General features: G+C 38.6%; 1 protein-coding gene across 7 annotated transcripts in view; it reads right to left on the bottom strand.

Moving 5' to 3' along the window:
- Positions 1 to 2,956: 2,956 nt before the first annotated feature.
- The window catches only part of Med14 (mediator complex subunit 14), a 190,947-nt gene continuing 178,107 nt past the window's right edge, over positions 2,957 to 15,796 (bottom strand). For 5 of the 7 annotated variants that reach the window (XM_063245712.1, XM_063245709.1, XM_063245714.1 and 2 more), the window contains 8 exons: positions 14,710 to 14,841; positions 11,978 to 12,160; positions 10,719 to 10,954; positions 9,593 to 9,772; positions 9,394 to 9,501; positions 6,510 to 6,635; positions 5,951 to 6,143; positions 2,957 to 3,566 (listed from right to left, as the gene is read on the bottom strand). In XM_063245712.1, the coding sequence (XP_063101782.1) occupies positions 3,493 to 3,566; positions 5,951 to 6,143; positions 6,510 to 6,635; positions 9,394 to 9,501; positions 9,593 to 9,772; positions 10,719 to 10,954; positions 11,978 to 12,160; positions 14,710 to 14,841 (1,232 nt within the window). In that variant the 3' untranslated portion in view covers positions 2,957 to 3,492. The remainder of the gene's footprint in view (positions 3,567 to 5,950; positions 6,144 to 6,509; positions 6,636 to 9,393; positions 9,502 to 9,592; positions 9,773 to 10,718; positions 10,955 to 11,977; positions 12,161 to 14,709; positions 14,842 to 15,796) is intronic. The other 2 variants (XM_063245711.1, XM_063245710.1) reach the window with 2 other exon arrangements.

Here is a 15,796-nt window from a genome sequence, read left to right on the forward strand (position 1 = left end):
GTTACATGGTTTTGAAAAAACAGTGTAAACACTAACGCCTTCTCCAACATACAGAACTAAGGGTTCTGAAGCAGTAGCTCTGGACTCGAGCTGCCTCTTAGTAATTTGTTTTTCAGCAATCCTAACTTCATCCTAAACAAATTGCTTCACATCCTTTGGGCCTCTAATGATCATCCATAAGAGGACATTCATACTTACCTGGAGATGCTTGGGGGCATTAACTACAACCTTGTAAATGCTTGAAGCAGTGCCTGTCACATAGCAGGCTCTGGATAAACAGCTATAATTTTACATTGATCTAGATAAAATAATTTCATCACTTAAATTATTGGGCAAGATATCTGAATAAATCATTGACCACTTGGAAGTGGAGACAATTCATAGAAAATTGTAAGACCTTGTGCTCTTGGAGATGTGTGGCAGAGCAGGCTGGCTTCCCCTACTCTTTACGTTTAAACCTTCAATGCAATCCATCCTACGGGAATTCAAATCATAACCTTTGACACCCTGTCCATTCCATCAAATCAAATGAAAAACTCCACAGGAAACAATGACCCTACATTAACATTATTCTTTTCTATTCCTTCAATTTTAAGTTCTCTTAAAATTTTCAGTAGATTAATATCCTATCAAGAACACCTGAAGCCTGGAGCAGTGGCATGCACCTGTAGTTCCAGCTCCTTGAGAAACTGAGGTAGGAGGATTGCTTGAGCCCAGGGGCTCAAGGTGAGCCTGGGCAACACAGCAAGACCTCACCTCTTTAAAAATGTGTAATAGGTATTTCTTTGGGGAAACAACAAACATTAAAGAACAGCTTTTATGTTGAAATTGTATCAGAATTCAGAGTGGCAAAATTCTAAGTCACTTCTTGAAGTTACCAGTTTGACCAGTCCAGAGAATGACTGTTAGCATTTTGCAGGTGCACAAGTCACTGTGTTAGTTGCGACAGTTGTTAGTGGTATTTAAATTCAAAATCATGCATATTTCAGTTTATGCTTTTGCACAGCTCACTCCATTTTCAAATGTAAGGTTCGGCTCCTACCACCAATAACTTGGTATATTCTGTTAAGTTTTCTCTTTCCTTCCTAACTCTAAAAGCATTTCCTTATGTTTTAAAACAGCATTTCAGCAGACAGGAAAAAGTTGGCCATCAAGACCAGTTTCTTGAGGCTAAACTAATGCTAAACCAGACTACAGTCCAAAACATCTTCATCAAAATTAACTAGAGAAAGTTGGTAGTTCTCTGAAACGTGTATAAAATTTATTCATTACTGTAAATACTAAAATCACACTGAAAACACCTAACACTTAAGTCCCAAACCACCTATTGAGGGAAATCACTATGGGCATCCAGTCCCCTTGATTGAACTTAGGTAACAAAAGAGGCAACATATATGATTTGTGATGAAACTCACAATTCAAATTCTAAAGTTCTCAAGCTCTAATAAAAGTATGTGTCACTTCTAAGTACCAAGCATGATATCAAAATTCAAATTTATGGGCTTACTCTTAATAAACACCAAAAGCAAATTGTTCAGATCGCTATTCTGATTTGCACAATGCATTCAAAGATGAGTTATAATTAGCAAAAAGTGCCCAAATGAATGCATTATGTATAAAAGTGCAATTAACATTTTAAAACCACACTTAAAAGGAGTAATACCTGGAAAGTCTGTTTATAAAATTATTTGAAACAATATTATTCTGCCCATAAAAACTCTTCTTGTATATGACATGTAGATTTCTACATGAAAGAAAAGATTCAGCACCAAACACAAAAGGGCTGGCCCTTGTATAAAGACGTTGTAAACTGCCAAACTGATGCAAGTACCACAATAAGGAGACTGAAAACAGAAGGATAAACAGGTAAGCTACAGGAAGGGTAAACCTGTTCCTGACTAGCAACAGAGTTGGGTGAGAAGCAGGAGATGAAGGCAGAAATAAGACAGAAGAAAGACAAGGCCTCACCTCTGACCAGATGTGAATGGAGAATCAAGCGAAGTTGAGAACAGATACACTGTTGCAGTGAGATGCTTGAAACTAAAATTTGGTGGTTATAGAAATTAAATTATCTTAAAGTGGAATCTGACAAAACATCTATAATTTAATGGTGAACTACTTTTACAGTGTGCAGATAACTCAGAATGGTATATCATTTTAAAACCTTTTCCAAATAACATCAAGTCACCAGAAGATCTTTGCTTCAGATTGTTTTATGAAGCTCAAAAGTCCCTGACTGGGAGAAACAGTACAGTGCTCCAAGAAGAAACCCTGCTGAGATGTGTCAGTACCTGATATTCCACTAGACCCTGGGCAGGCCTGAATCTTGGACTCTTCAAAATGACTAGACCAGGTTGCTTCCAAATAAACCATTCTATCATTTTGTTGACAACAAATTAAATTCAGATTGATTGAGTAACTTCAGTTTTGTTGGGGAAGGTAAGGAAAAGTGAAGTGAGGTAAAGAAATGGCACGGAAACTTCAGGCAAGAGTAGAACTCTAAAGTTCTTTGTGTCCTAGTTAATACTGTATGCAAAAGTATCCTGTGAATAAAATGTGCCTAGCAGGAAAGTTCCCACATCCTCAGCAGATGAGAATGGTTGCATTATTTGGGATCGTTTTAGTATGAATCACTTGCTTTCTCTTCTCAAAGACTAGTAGATCAGTGGTGGTAAACCTATGGCACATGTGCTGCAGCGGGCTGTTTGTATCACTGCAGGCTATAAAAGGTTCTCCACCACTGGTCTAGATTTATTTTGTACCCAAATCCTAGGCTGAAAGACAATCAAGGTGCTAAATGTTACTATCAGTCCAGTTATAAATGTTTGAAGAAGATAAATTAGCTTGAAACAAACAGGAGGTTTCTGGTCAAAATTCAGATTAATTATTGGACCCCCCAGGTTAAAGATGGAGGGAGGCCCTAAGTAGTCTAGAGAGCTTATACACACACAGTGAGTGTCATTTTTTAACCTAGTTTTATTAAATATTGCTTCTTTGGGATGTGTTTATAACAACTCCCAGAACATTTTCATGTAAGGATTCAAAGCGGTCATATTAAAATACAGCTTCAATATAAAGTTTATCACAGTTTTACAGTATTCAAAAATGACAGACCTGCCTTAAAAAACAAAACAAAAATAAAAAAGGACTATTACACCCAAAACATAAGAAAACAATTAAATAAACAAGTTTGGCATTTTCATAACTTTATAGTATAAAACAGAATATTAACTCTATTACTGGCAAGTGGACACTGATAAATTACCTAGTTTGAAACGTGTCCCATTTAAACACACTATACAAGTTCACTATACAAAAGATTGATGATATTTTTGATGAAAGAAGTGCACCCTGAAAATTTTTGCCAGTTTAGAATAGTTAGCTCTTAAAGTCAAAAAAGTCCTTTTCCTTTTTTAAACTGAAGGCTGAATTCAGACTTTTTTTGTTGTTTTGTCTCATTTGTCAGCCTTCCTGGTTTAAAAACAATAGTGTCTATGGACGCCCACCAGGGGGCAGTGTAAGATTAGCCATTAAATCACGAACAGCTGCAAATATTGTGCATTCACCTGCAACAGAGAAAAATGGTCATTAGCTATTCGCAATACAGGAAAGATGATGTTAACACACTGGTGGGGGAGGGAATTAAAATTTAAAATTAGAAGAACTTTAAAGATCAAAATAAAAGACTGAATTTTAACTGTTCAGATATAGAGGGCTGAGCTGTGTGGAATGAAGTGTCAGATTGTATTTGGCTTGAGTTCTGTTGCTTTCCCCCCTCAGAAGAACACTCTGAGTGAGTCCCAGTTAGATTTGAATTGAAGAAGATATGGTAGGGGTTGTGGAAAAACAATGTTTCATTGGATAAGCCTTTAAAGTTAAGCTTTACATTAAAAGGCTAAAAGGCTACTGGCTCCTTATGCATTTTGGATCTAAAGGAAAAAAATCTAGTTTATGTATTACAACTTCAGAGATGTCCTAATGTTGCACTAATGACTAGATAAAAATGTCTAACAGCACCATCCAACAACTTTCTGTGGGAACAGACGTGTACATATGCACAGTGGCTACTGAGCACATGTAATATAGGTCACATGACTATGATACTGAATCTAGAATTTAACTTCATTAGCCACCTCTGGCTAGTGGCAGTTATCTTTGACATCTACTGGAAATTTCTATTGTGTTTCAAGGAAACAGTCAACCTTTAGAATTCATAAAGTGATTTTTCTTCAGCACTTCACCCTGGAAGAAGTGATGGGTGCATGCAGGAGGAGGGAAGGGAAACCCGAGTATAGTAGACCAACAATCCAAAACTAACATCTGCTGTGGGGGAAGGGTCTCTATTTCCCTTTCGCCTCTCACTTCTTATAAATGTTACAAATGCTTAAATATGATAAACCCAAAGCTGGGGCCCTTTCACCAGACCAGGGTCTAACACTATGCGGCTGACAGTAGGGGAACTGAAGCCTCATGGGAAGCCAGCAGAGGGCAGGGTGTGCGGTGACCCTGTGCTAACCACTGCCGAATTTCTCTCACCCACTGGAAAAATCAAGGTCCAGAAAGAAAAGGGAATCTAAAGCCTTGTCCAACTAAAGGGGGAGTAAAACACTTTCTAAAATAGCTGGCCAATTTTTTAAATAAAAGAAAGTGATTTATATGTATGCATTTTTAAAAGTACTTCCATTGATAAGGTAGGAAAGCTTGATCTCAATAGGATCAAAACATTACCCTTTCACTTTAAATTCCACAAGACATAATATATAAAACATGTAAGATAATGATAGTAAACTGCTTTTGAAGGAATGATTATCAAAAGTTCTACTGGACTGCTTTGAGAATTCTGATAGCTTTAAACTTTGATTTTTGAGGACCTACTTTTAGCTGAAAGAAGAGAGAAGTCAAAGGATGAAAGCAGAAAATTGTAAGAAGTAGAAGTATCACAACAAAAGAAGCATACTGTTCTCTACTGCCCAGCGTATTCCTTATAAACTAGTGAGAAACTGCTTATGTACAGTATGGAGAAGCAAACAGCTTAAATAACCAATTCTCTCATGACTCCTAAAACTTTGACACTGTGGTACCTAAAAATGTTTCAGAGAACAACTTTCCCTCGTTTACCATAATTCTGTTATCAAACCTTTTCTAAACAAAAAGAGGACTTCCTTAATGGTAGAAATCAGCAAAAATTTAATTTAAATTTTCTTAATATTAGAAATGAGAAAAATGGAAGAAAAGTTCTCTTGGGTGAGCTTTATTTTGTAACCCCAAACTTAGCACTGCCAGGAGTTACATGGTTAAGTGTACGCTACTCCAGTAGCAAAGGGACTTCGTTTATCTTTCTGGAAGCACTCTGGTTTCCTGGGAAATGTTCAGTTTGAGAGCTTCATTCATTGTGCACTTGGTGAAAAGTTTCACTTGCACCCGCCTGACACTTATATAAGAAGCCCAAAAAGCAGTGATGCCATTTGTATCAGCTTTTATTCTTCACAAAACATTTAGAAGATACAGAAATTTTAATGATAAGTATTCTATTCATGACTGAACCATGAAATATGAGAAACCAACATGCATTTCAACTTTTGAGATGTACAGAGTGGCAGGTACTGATGGTAGGGCAGGAATTCACAGCCATGGAAAATTCTATCATCCTAACCTAGGGCTTTGTGGCAATCAATGTGTGCTATAAATACAAGCTTCTGGCATTAGCAACTGGGTCAGTCCCAATAGTAAATCACTAACAAAAATAAAGTCCAGGCAGCAGAGAAATGGACAAAAATGAAGAACCAGTGAGAAAGGAAGAAAGAGACAGGCAGACATTAAGAGGGCCACGGCAACCAGAGCTCTGTTATTAGGGTAGGGGATGTGGGGAGGGGGAGAAGAGAATAGGAGGTGTTTTTCAAAAGAACTTTATAACATATATGTAATAAAACATTGTCTACTGGTCATGTACCTTGTCGTGGCGGATTCATCTCTGCAAACCTCTTCAGAATGCTGCTGACCATCATGGGGGCAGCAACAGAAGAGTTCTGCTGTCTGGGAATGTCTGCCTGCTGGGTTGTACCTGAAGCCATGTCATAAATGATGGGAACTATAATACTAACAGGTTCTTGGGGAGGGACCGATGTTTTCTGAGTTAGTTGAAGCTGCAGACACACAAAGAGAAAAGAAATGCAAGAAAATAAAATATCTGTCTATATTTGTCAAAGGTGCTACAATTTACTGTACTTTCAGGTTGATTCAACAAGCAAAAGAAAATTAAAAATGACAAAAAAAGTGACAAAGAACTACACAGTACAGTTCAAATGCAACTGTGCCACCGTTTCTTAGTTCAATACATTTCTATTATTGCTAAAGGAAGCAAGATCCCATGCAGTCTAAACTTAAGGAATCTGGGCCTGTATTTGGCAGCAATGAATAATTTGCGCAGTTATCCAAATGCTGCTCTATTTCCCTCATGTGGCTTTTTCCTCAGATACTCTGTGCATACACAGATGCCGGATGGTACTTACAAAAAATAGCATTTTGGATTTCAGCACCACAGCAGGCGTCCCAGGAGGTGCGATTGGTGGCGCGCTGGGAGGGATCGTCAGGCAAAACTGAACGTTCCATTTCAGCTGTGTTGCCTGGTCAGGGAACTGTTTCGGTGAAAAAAGCAAAACAGAATTTCATCTTATACCTAATTACTAACACAACGTAATGAAAGTCATTTTTTCCAAAAAAATATATACATAAAGTAACTGAAAGTCAACACTGAATTTATGTAATATGTTCCACTTCCTTCCTCTACTTCATTAACTCAAAGACCTGTGGATTGAGCTTCTGCAGTGGCTCTGCCACCTATTCCTTCTTTTATTTTCAGAGGCCACCAAGCGCAGGGCTCCATTACTTCTCCCTTGGGTCCTTCACAGTCCCTTCTAGCGGTTGCCTGTCCAGGCCACCCTTACACACTGTTAGTTACATCAAGCTCACAAATGTTCAGTGATATTCAGTGACACCTTCTCCCCCTCTCCTCTATTCTCCAGCACTGAAGATTGAGGACGCCTAGCAACAGGGCTTTCTTAACTGGTTAATCTAGACTTTCCAGTCCTTCTTCAACTCCTTCCCTAAGCTACTCAAACTGTGTTAATGAGTTTCAATTATCTCCACCAGTGCTTTAGACACGTAAATATTCACTCCTTTAAAAAATCAAACGACTTCTTTCTGACACAATGTTTGCTATAGCCCATCAGATCAGATGCCAAATGCTGAGGTTCTTAGTGAAAGAACATTGCTTCCTCCATAGTAAAAAACCAACTAAAAGCAGCAGTAGTGTACTGGGGTTACTTGAAGAAACACTAGAAGTATGAAAATCAAAGTACTACTGTAAGACTGAAAAATGATAATCAGTTACCACCTGCATTCCATTTATATAATTGTTAAGAAACAGTTAAACCACTGGGTATGGTGGCACATGCCTGTAATCCCAGTACTCAGGAGGCTGAGGCAGGAGCATCACCATGAGATTGAACTCAGTCTGTGCTACAAAGGGAGTTCAAGATCAGCCTGAACTACATAGTGAGAGCCTGTCTCAAAAAACAAAATTGTTGGGCTGGGGATTTAGCTCAGCAGTGTAAGCGCCTTCCTTGCAAGTGCAGTTGTGAGTTCAATTTCCAGCACCAAAAAAAAAAAAAAAAATTGTTAAAACTACTGGAAGTACAAATGTAAAATTAAGAAAAAATACAACAGGGCTATGCGGTGTAGCTCAGTGGTAGAATACATGCTTGGCATGTACAAGGTCCTTGGTTCCACCCCCAACACAGCAAAATAATTAAATAAATAAAATAACCTTTATAAAGTGCAAGTAATATCCCAAGGAGCTAACTTATATAATATGCACCGAGGGCCTACAAATCAGTAAGAGAAAGACTTAAAATCTAAAGACGGATACAGCTATTTACAAGGAGATACTCTTATAACCTGCTAGTGGCCTGATCTCCATGGAGAATAATTTGGTAGTATTTGTCAAAATGATAAGCATGCCTTGGCCCATCTACCAAGTCTAAAAATGGACCCTACAGATATATAGGCACATCTGCAAAAAGGCTCTTTACTGTGGCCCTGTTTGTAACAGTAAAAGATTAGAAACCTACCTCCAAAATCAACAAGAGAAGATGGCTTCACCATTTTAATAAATTCATATAAGAAATATAAGCTTTGTTCAGAGAGAAAAACACAAGGACCTACTTTATGTACTGATAGGGAAAGATCTCCCAAGACCCGTTCAGTAAACTAAGCAACATGCTCCTCCATTTTAAATACAAAGTCAACCTCAACAGCCTTCCGCCACAAACACTAACAAATATTTAGAGGTGAGAAACATCTTTCTGAATGCTATTATGGGTTGAATTAACTGCCTGAAAACGATGTGAAGTCCTAATTCCCAGTACCTTACTAGACAACAGAGTCTTTGCAGATGTAATTGGGATGAGATCATGAGGATGAATTCTAATTCAGTATGGCTGCTGTTATTTGTAAAACAAAAAGAGATACAGGCAGAGACATGGGGAGACAGAGACTGGAATGATGGGTATATGAACCAAGAGGTGACTGCTGGCCCTGCAGCATCTGCTGTCTGTGACTAAGCACTTTGATATTAACGCAGTGTCTATGACAACAAAGGTGAGGAATCAGATTTTAAAAATTGTAACACTGAGCCAGGCGTGATGGCACACACCTCTAATCCCAGCGAGACCAGCCTGGGATATAAAGTGAGCTCAAGGCCAGCCTGAATTGCATAGTAAGACCCTGTCTCAAAGAGACCAAAAAAAAATTTTTTTTTGTAACATTGCTGGGTGTGGTGGCATATGCCTGTAATCTCAACATTTGGGAGGTTGAGGCAGGAGGATCACTGCAAATTTAAGACCAACCTAACCTACAAAGTAAGCTCAAACCAGCCTGAACTACATAGCAAAGCCCTATCTCAAAAAGCCAAAAAAAAAAAGTATATGTATGTATGTGTGTGTGTGTGTGTGTGTGTGTATAAAAGATTACATAATGAAAAAGTACAAAACACAATGTGTAAAATGTTATCATTTCATTAAAAGCAAGTGCATTTGAGTGAAACACTGGCTTTCAAGAACAGATCCTCTGTAAAGACAGGCAAGCCACTGCGAACTCTGGTTGGACAGAAGCTGGCTGCGTACAGATAGATGAGGAATTTCTCATTATATCATATTGCTCTGGATGGAATTGTCTCAACTAGTTAAGGATAAATAAAACTTAAGTTAAAAATTCAGAATTTAAGAGAAAAATGGAAGCACAGGAAGAGTGAAAACTAAGAAACATTGCTCCCACCCAGTGTCAATTTCCCCACACAGACCTTGTAAGAAAAATGCATGTTCCCCTAGAACTTACCAGCTCTAACTTCATAATATGCACACAGTCCCTGAGGATGTGTGTGGGTGCTCCTAACAGTTTCGTGAAGGCTATTAATGTATTGGCTTTAAACGGTGGTCCTGCAACCTGTGGAGATAAATAAGAACAGTTATTCTTCATTTACCTTGACTTCCCTGTTTCACTAAATATAATAAACCATGCATTATTATACACATACTCTTGTTTCAAAGAATTTCTCCAAAACTTGAAGCTCATCAGGTTTCCACTGTCCTGCATTTTCAGGTGTCACTTTTAGCTGAAGGGTCTGGTTGGTTTTGGGACTAAGGGCTACTCTGCATTTTAGTGCATCAGTTTTAAACATGATCACTCCAGGTTCATTGGAATTTATCAGCTGCAGCTGCAAATAAGAAGGACGTTTCGAGTTAACACGTAAGACAAAAGAAAATGAGTATGTGACAGAGAATTATTTTAAAAGGAAAACAACTTAGTTGATACAGGTGAGTAAAATGAGGTCCAAAGACCTGAAAGCAGACACAGATTGTAAGTGGCAGAGCTGATCATCAGTGAGATGATTAATACGGTTTCAATGTTCATTTATTCAGCTTATGCTAAAACTTTTAATTCTTCCTCTCAAATCTGAATACCAAAGTTGCAGAATGGCTTTGTGCCAAATGTGGAGTGGATATTTTAAACATTTACCACTTTGACTACCTCATTATTACATTATATTGATAATAATTATTATAAATAATTAATGTGAACCAAGTGGCAGGACATTATATTAAGGACTTTATACTAAATAACTCAAATTCTCATAATTGCTAATAGATAGATACCATTATCAGAAAGGTGAAGAAATTTTCCCTCAAAAGTGCCTATTTTCAGGTGAGATGGCCTTACATTATTTCCCAACCACATCACTATAGGATGGTGAGATGTCTTTTTCTGTAAGGGTTTGAAATAAAATTCAATTGTTCATGTATTTAAAAGGGAGTTTTCATCCCTGCAATTGTGAATAATTTTACTTTAACAGACACTCAGATTTGAAGGCAGCCTGCCTGTAAAGGCAAATGGTTATTCAGATGCTACTGTTTTAGGTCCACGTTAGTCATGCAACATGGAAGCCACAGCATAGCAGACTACAAAATGCAAAAATGTTAACCTAAGAATGCAAAGGAAATAGTGGCATCTATTTTTAGTGCTAGAGCAGGAAGGAAAATCTAATTGTAACCAGCTGGTTGATGGGGATGAGAGTGTCACTCTAGTTCGGAGCCTATTCTATAGGACAACTCAGCATTCTGCCTTTGATAATCACCACTAGGAAGCTCACGAGGTACCCATACCGTTTCCTGTTGAATAATTCTTTGAAGGTGTCGTCTCATGATGACAGATCCAAGGAACCTCTCAAGTGGGGAACAAAGGTAACTCCCTGCCAGGCCAGGCACAAGGCCGGGCGTTGGCGAGGGCAGCAATAAAATGTTCAAGGCACTGTGAGTGAGGATGGTTGGTATGGATGCCGCCCAAGAGCGCTGAGGTAGTTTTCGAGGTGGAGGCATGTTTGTTGGCATTGTTTGGGAACCTTTGAGGAAGGAAAACATGTTACTGCATTTACAAATATGTACTGTCTCATTGTTTCCTATTTTACTTTCTTAGAAACAGTTGGTATTCTAAATCAATCTGCACTATTTCAGTTACTCCTTTTGGTGTAGCAATAATATATTAAAACTTCCCGTTAGCAAAAACAGCCACAATTCTTCTTCCTCTTTTATCCAGGCCCCTTGCAAGTGACTACAGGAAATCCTTCAAGGGATGGGGTCTATTCATTCACCTGGAATCCTGCAGGCCTCTCGTTTACTTTTGGCTAACAGAACATGGTAGAAGTGACATTGAGCTAACAGTAAACCTAAACTTCTACTCGCTCTCTCGGAACTTTGTCCAACCACATGAACAAGCCTGGAATCAAGTATGAGACCACAGAGAGCAGACAAAAGCAGATAGGTGAAGCTGTCTTAGGCAATCCAGTCCCTAGCCAACTCAGAAACTGGCCACTCACACACAAGTGAGGCCAGCAGAGGGTGCCAAACTGCAGAACCATGAGCTAACATTTGATTGTTGTTTTAAGCACTGAGTTATATAGCCAAAGCTAACAAAAGTACCAGTCTTGTCTTCTTTGTTAATTTGCATAACCTTGTCACTTTAGGTATCTTTTATAATCCAATATGGGAGCGTCAACTTAGCGGTCATGGGAGAGGTACTGGGACATACTTCATACAACTTCAGGAGATATCTCCCTTTCGTATATGATGCATGACTTTGCAAATAACTACTGTTAATTAATGACTAACTTTCAAATGTCAAAGTGACTTTCAAATGTGAGGATGGGATAAAATAGGTTATTTTCTGGGCATGGTGATGGAGCATGCCTGTAATCCCAGCGCTCAGGAAGCTGAGGCAGGAGGATTGCCTCGAGTTCAAGGCCAGCATGGGCTACATAGCAAGTTCAAGGACAGCCTGAACTACATACCAAGAGGCTGTCTAACAAATAAACAAAGTAATAGGTCATTTGTTATACTAAGAACATAAAAATGTGGATGACACTTACTTGTCCCAGCTCGAGGGGAATGAGAAGCATCTGGAACTGGAGAATGTAGTGATGGGTTGGCTGGTGACATTCCTGGCAAACGTGTGGCTGGTGAGGGGCCTGACACTTGAGGAGACCCTGGCCAGTTCCCTGCTCGTCCACTTGGTGACACCATAGTATAAGGGGAACTAGGATCAAGCGTTCCTAAAAAAAAATAAATAAACACATGGTTCTCAAAGCTTTTATTTTAATAACTGAAAATTATTTGTCAGTATTCAGCCATTAAATGGTGGTTTATTTTTTAAGACAATATTTCAGTAAAGCTTGAAGTTTCTTAACCTGTTATACCTGAATCTCTATTTCATATATTTTTTTCTACTTTTTAACTGAATACAAGAACTAGAAAAACGAAAGGATAAAATTTACCTTGGCACAATTTTCTACATGTTTATGCCACTATATGCTTGAAAACAGTAACCGATTTCAAAGTTAGTTAGTTTCTTTCTTTCTGAGACAGGCTTTCACTATGTAGTTCAGGCTGGCCTTGAACTCAGTATGTAGTCCAGCCTGGCAGCGATCCTCCTGCCTCAGCCTCCTCGACTGCTGGGATTACACATGTGTACCACCACACCTGACTCAAAGCTTCTTTAGGGACAGAAATATTGTATTTTTAAATGAACTCTGACATTATATTTTTGGTCTACTCAGAGAAAGACAAAGAAAAGGAAACTTTCCATTTTCTTTATTTAGTAAAGGCCGTGCTAAGAAATGAACCAAGAATCAAGTTTGAAAGCAATGACTTCCTGAACAATTCTGATATTTAAACTTCATCCTAAAAAAATTATATGTAATATTTATGTCCCTTTATCACCAAATTACAAACTGAGAAAATACTTCTACCATATATACTAGTGAGTAAATGGTCTTTACTTTTCTTATACAAAGAAAAACACAAGACAATAAGCAAAGTGCTGTATATAAGTTAGTAGGCATAAAATAAGAAACCATAAAGACCAATGTACTTTTGGTTGGGGGGGGAGGGGTTGTTCTGGTTTTTTTTTTTTTGTCTTTTTCGTTTTTATCCGTACCAGGGATCGAACTCACGACTGCCTCCTTGCAAAGCAGGCGCTTATGCCGCTGAGCTAAATCCCCAGCCCCCCCCCCTTTTTTTTTGAGACAGGGTCTCACTGTGTAGTTCAGGCTGGTCTTGAGCTCACTATATAGTCCAGACTGGCTCAAACTCATGGCAATCCTCCTGCCTCATCCTCCCAAGCGCTAGAATTACAACCACACCTGGCTTGGGTTTTTGTTGTTTTGTTTTTGACAGGGTCTCACTATCTAGTACAGGCTGGCCTAGAAATCACTGTGACCCTCTTGCCTCAGCTTTCCAGAGTGCTGAGATTATAGGCATGAGCACAATGCTCAGTAGCCAATGTACATTTAAAAAGGTTTAATTCCACTACTAACCAAAGAAACACATACTCCATAGTAGGATGCCATTCTTTATGTATCAAAATAGCCAAGACTTTAAAAAAATCTTAATACCTTGAGGTGGCAATGATCAACACAATAGATATTCTCTTATAATGTTATAGGAAACTGGTAAAACCTTTCAGGTGAGCAATTTGCAATGTTTCAAAAGTTTTAGAATTTCTCAAACCTGCTGAGACCATAATTCCATTTCTAGGAATTTTCCTAAGGAAATAATCATGGATGTGAACAGAAATGACACCATTTTTAATTGGAAACATTTGAAACATGTAATACAAGAAAGCAACTAAATTATGCTATGTCTAGGCAAGAGAAAACACTAAATCATGTAGTAGAATGACAGTTTTTACTAACAAATATTCCCACTTGTGTTAATAATAAAACTATTGCTATATACAGCTTAAAAACAGGAAACTCTTTATGTTCTGATATGGGCTGGTATTCATGATATTATATGTGTATACACACATATGTATGTATAATTCTTTTGTCTTTTTTTGTGTGTCTGAGACAGGGTTTGCTATGCAGTTCAGGCTGGCCTTCAACTGCCTTGTAGCCCAGGATAGCCTCAAATTCATGGTGATCTCTTGCTTTAGCCTCCCAAGTGCTAAGATTAAAGGCATGTGCCACCATGCCCAGCTCTGGTACTCATAATATGTCATGTAAAAAAGTAAGACACCAGACTCTCTGTATAATATGCTGCCATATATATTTAAAAAGGCATGTGTATTTGTTTGTGTATATGAAACAGTTCTGCAAGAATATACTGGAAACTAGCAATGCAAAATGCCTCTGGAAAGAGGAACTAGGCAGTTGGCACAATAAAAAAGAAACATTTCACTGACTACCACTTCTATTCTTGAATCCATTAAAACTAGAATGAGTTAAAAGCTTTAAAATTCAGGAAACAATACAGTTCCTAGGGGAAGGTGGGGGTTGATGCGTGCTAGTGAAGACAGCCCATGGGTAGATAGCAGGCAGCAAGAGCCACACAAGGTGGACAGGCTGGCAGACGGGCAGGGCAAACAAGGCAGAGTGAGGGGGAAAGATAGAGAAAGAGAGACAGATCAAGCAGGGACAGACCCGACCACTCATCACTCATGTGGTGTGATCAAGAAAAGTTACTCTTTTTGTGCAAACAATACTTTTGCTATTTCGTAAGCAAACAAATAAATACTAATTTTGCAATAAGAAGCTTATTAAACAAAAAATATTTTCACATCAAGCTCTTATGCTATTGTAGTTTCCATGTATGGACTCACCATGTGGACTAGCAAAACTGGCCCCTGGTCCTATTGAGATTCCATGCGAGGATGGGGGAGGAGTTGGAACAAATGACGCTGGTGATGGGGCTCTCAAAGCCCCACTGGGGGAGCTGGCAGCATGCAGATTTCCTAATAAAGGAAAATAATTATAGATGACCTTACAGGACACATATTATGTCCTGTCCGAGGACCCCAAATTAAAAATCTCCCGAGAGCCTCAAGAAACAAGTAGTAAAGCTCCCATAAATAGCAGAAAGAAAAACTGGAAAGAGTTCATTACTGAAAAAGAGCTCAATTCTATGGGCCCAAATTCTAGTTCTTAAGTTGACTAAATAATTTTTAAAAAATCCAGTGTACTTTTTACTCACTCATTGAATAAATAGGAATGAATATCAACTTCATGCCAAGCATTGTTCTAGGCACTGAGGATGCAGCAGTTAACAAGAGAAAAAATTCCTGCTCTCATGGAGCTTATATTCTAGTAAAATAAGAAAGACAAATCTGTCACATAATGTTTAGTGCTATGGAGTAAACTAGAGCAAGCTAAGAGGCAATTTTAAATAGTACTGGAGGAAGGTATTATTCTTAATATAAAGCAATCCAAGAAAACCTCTTTAAGAAGAGGACATGTGCAGAAGGCTGGGCAACTTAGTAGAACTCGTCTCAAAATTTAAAAAGAAAAAAAAAAAACTCTGGGGATATAGCTCAGTGTGAAGGACCTAGATTCAAATCCGTAATATCAATCCCCACCAAAAGACATAAGCTGGACAGGAAAAAAGTTGCAGGATAAGGCATGAGGTTATCCAAGGTAAGATATTCCACACAAACAGAATAGCTAACGCAAATGGGCTGGAGGAGGCAGTGGTGATGCAGAACAGGGAGGCTGGTGTGCCAGGGCAGTGAGAAAGGAAGCCCAGGAAGATACGACATCAGGAAGTCTGGGGGCAGATTCAAGACCGCCAGGGCACTTGCAGACCACTAAGGACTTTGGTTTACCCTGAATGAGTGGGAGGCCGGCGGAGAGTGTGGAGCAGAAGCTTAGAAGTGAGAGGTGGCCACAATATTCCAAGTGCAGAGAAAAAGG

This window comes from Cavia porcellus, unplaced genomic scaffold (assembly GCF_034190915.1).
Source record: "Cavia porcellus strain 051 isolate PalLab524CR breed Dunkin Hartley unplaced genomic scaffold, mCavPor4.1 scaffold_3, whole genome shotgun sequence".
Lineage (NCBI taxonomy): Eukaryota > Metazoa > Chordata > Mammalia > Rodentia > Caviidae > Cavia > Cavia porcellus.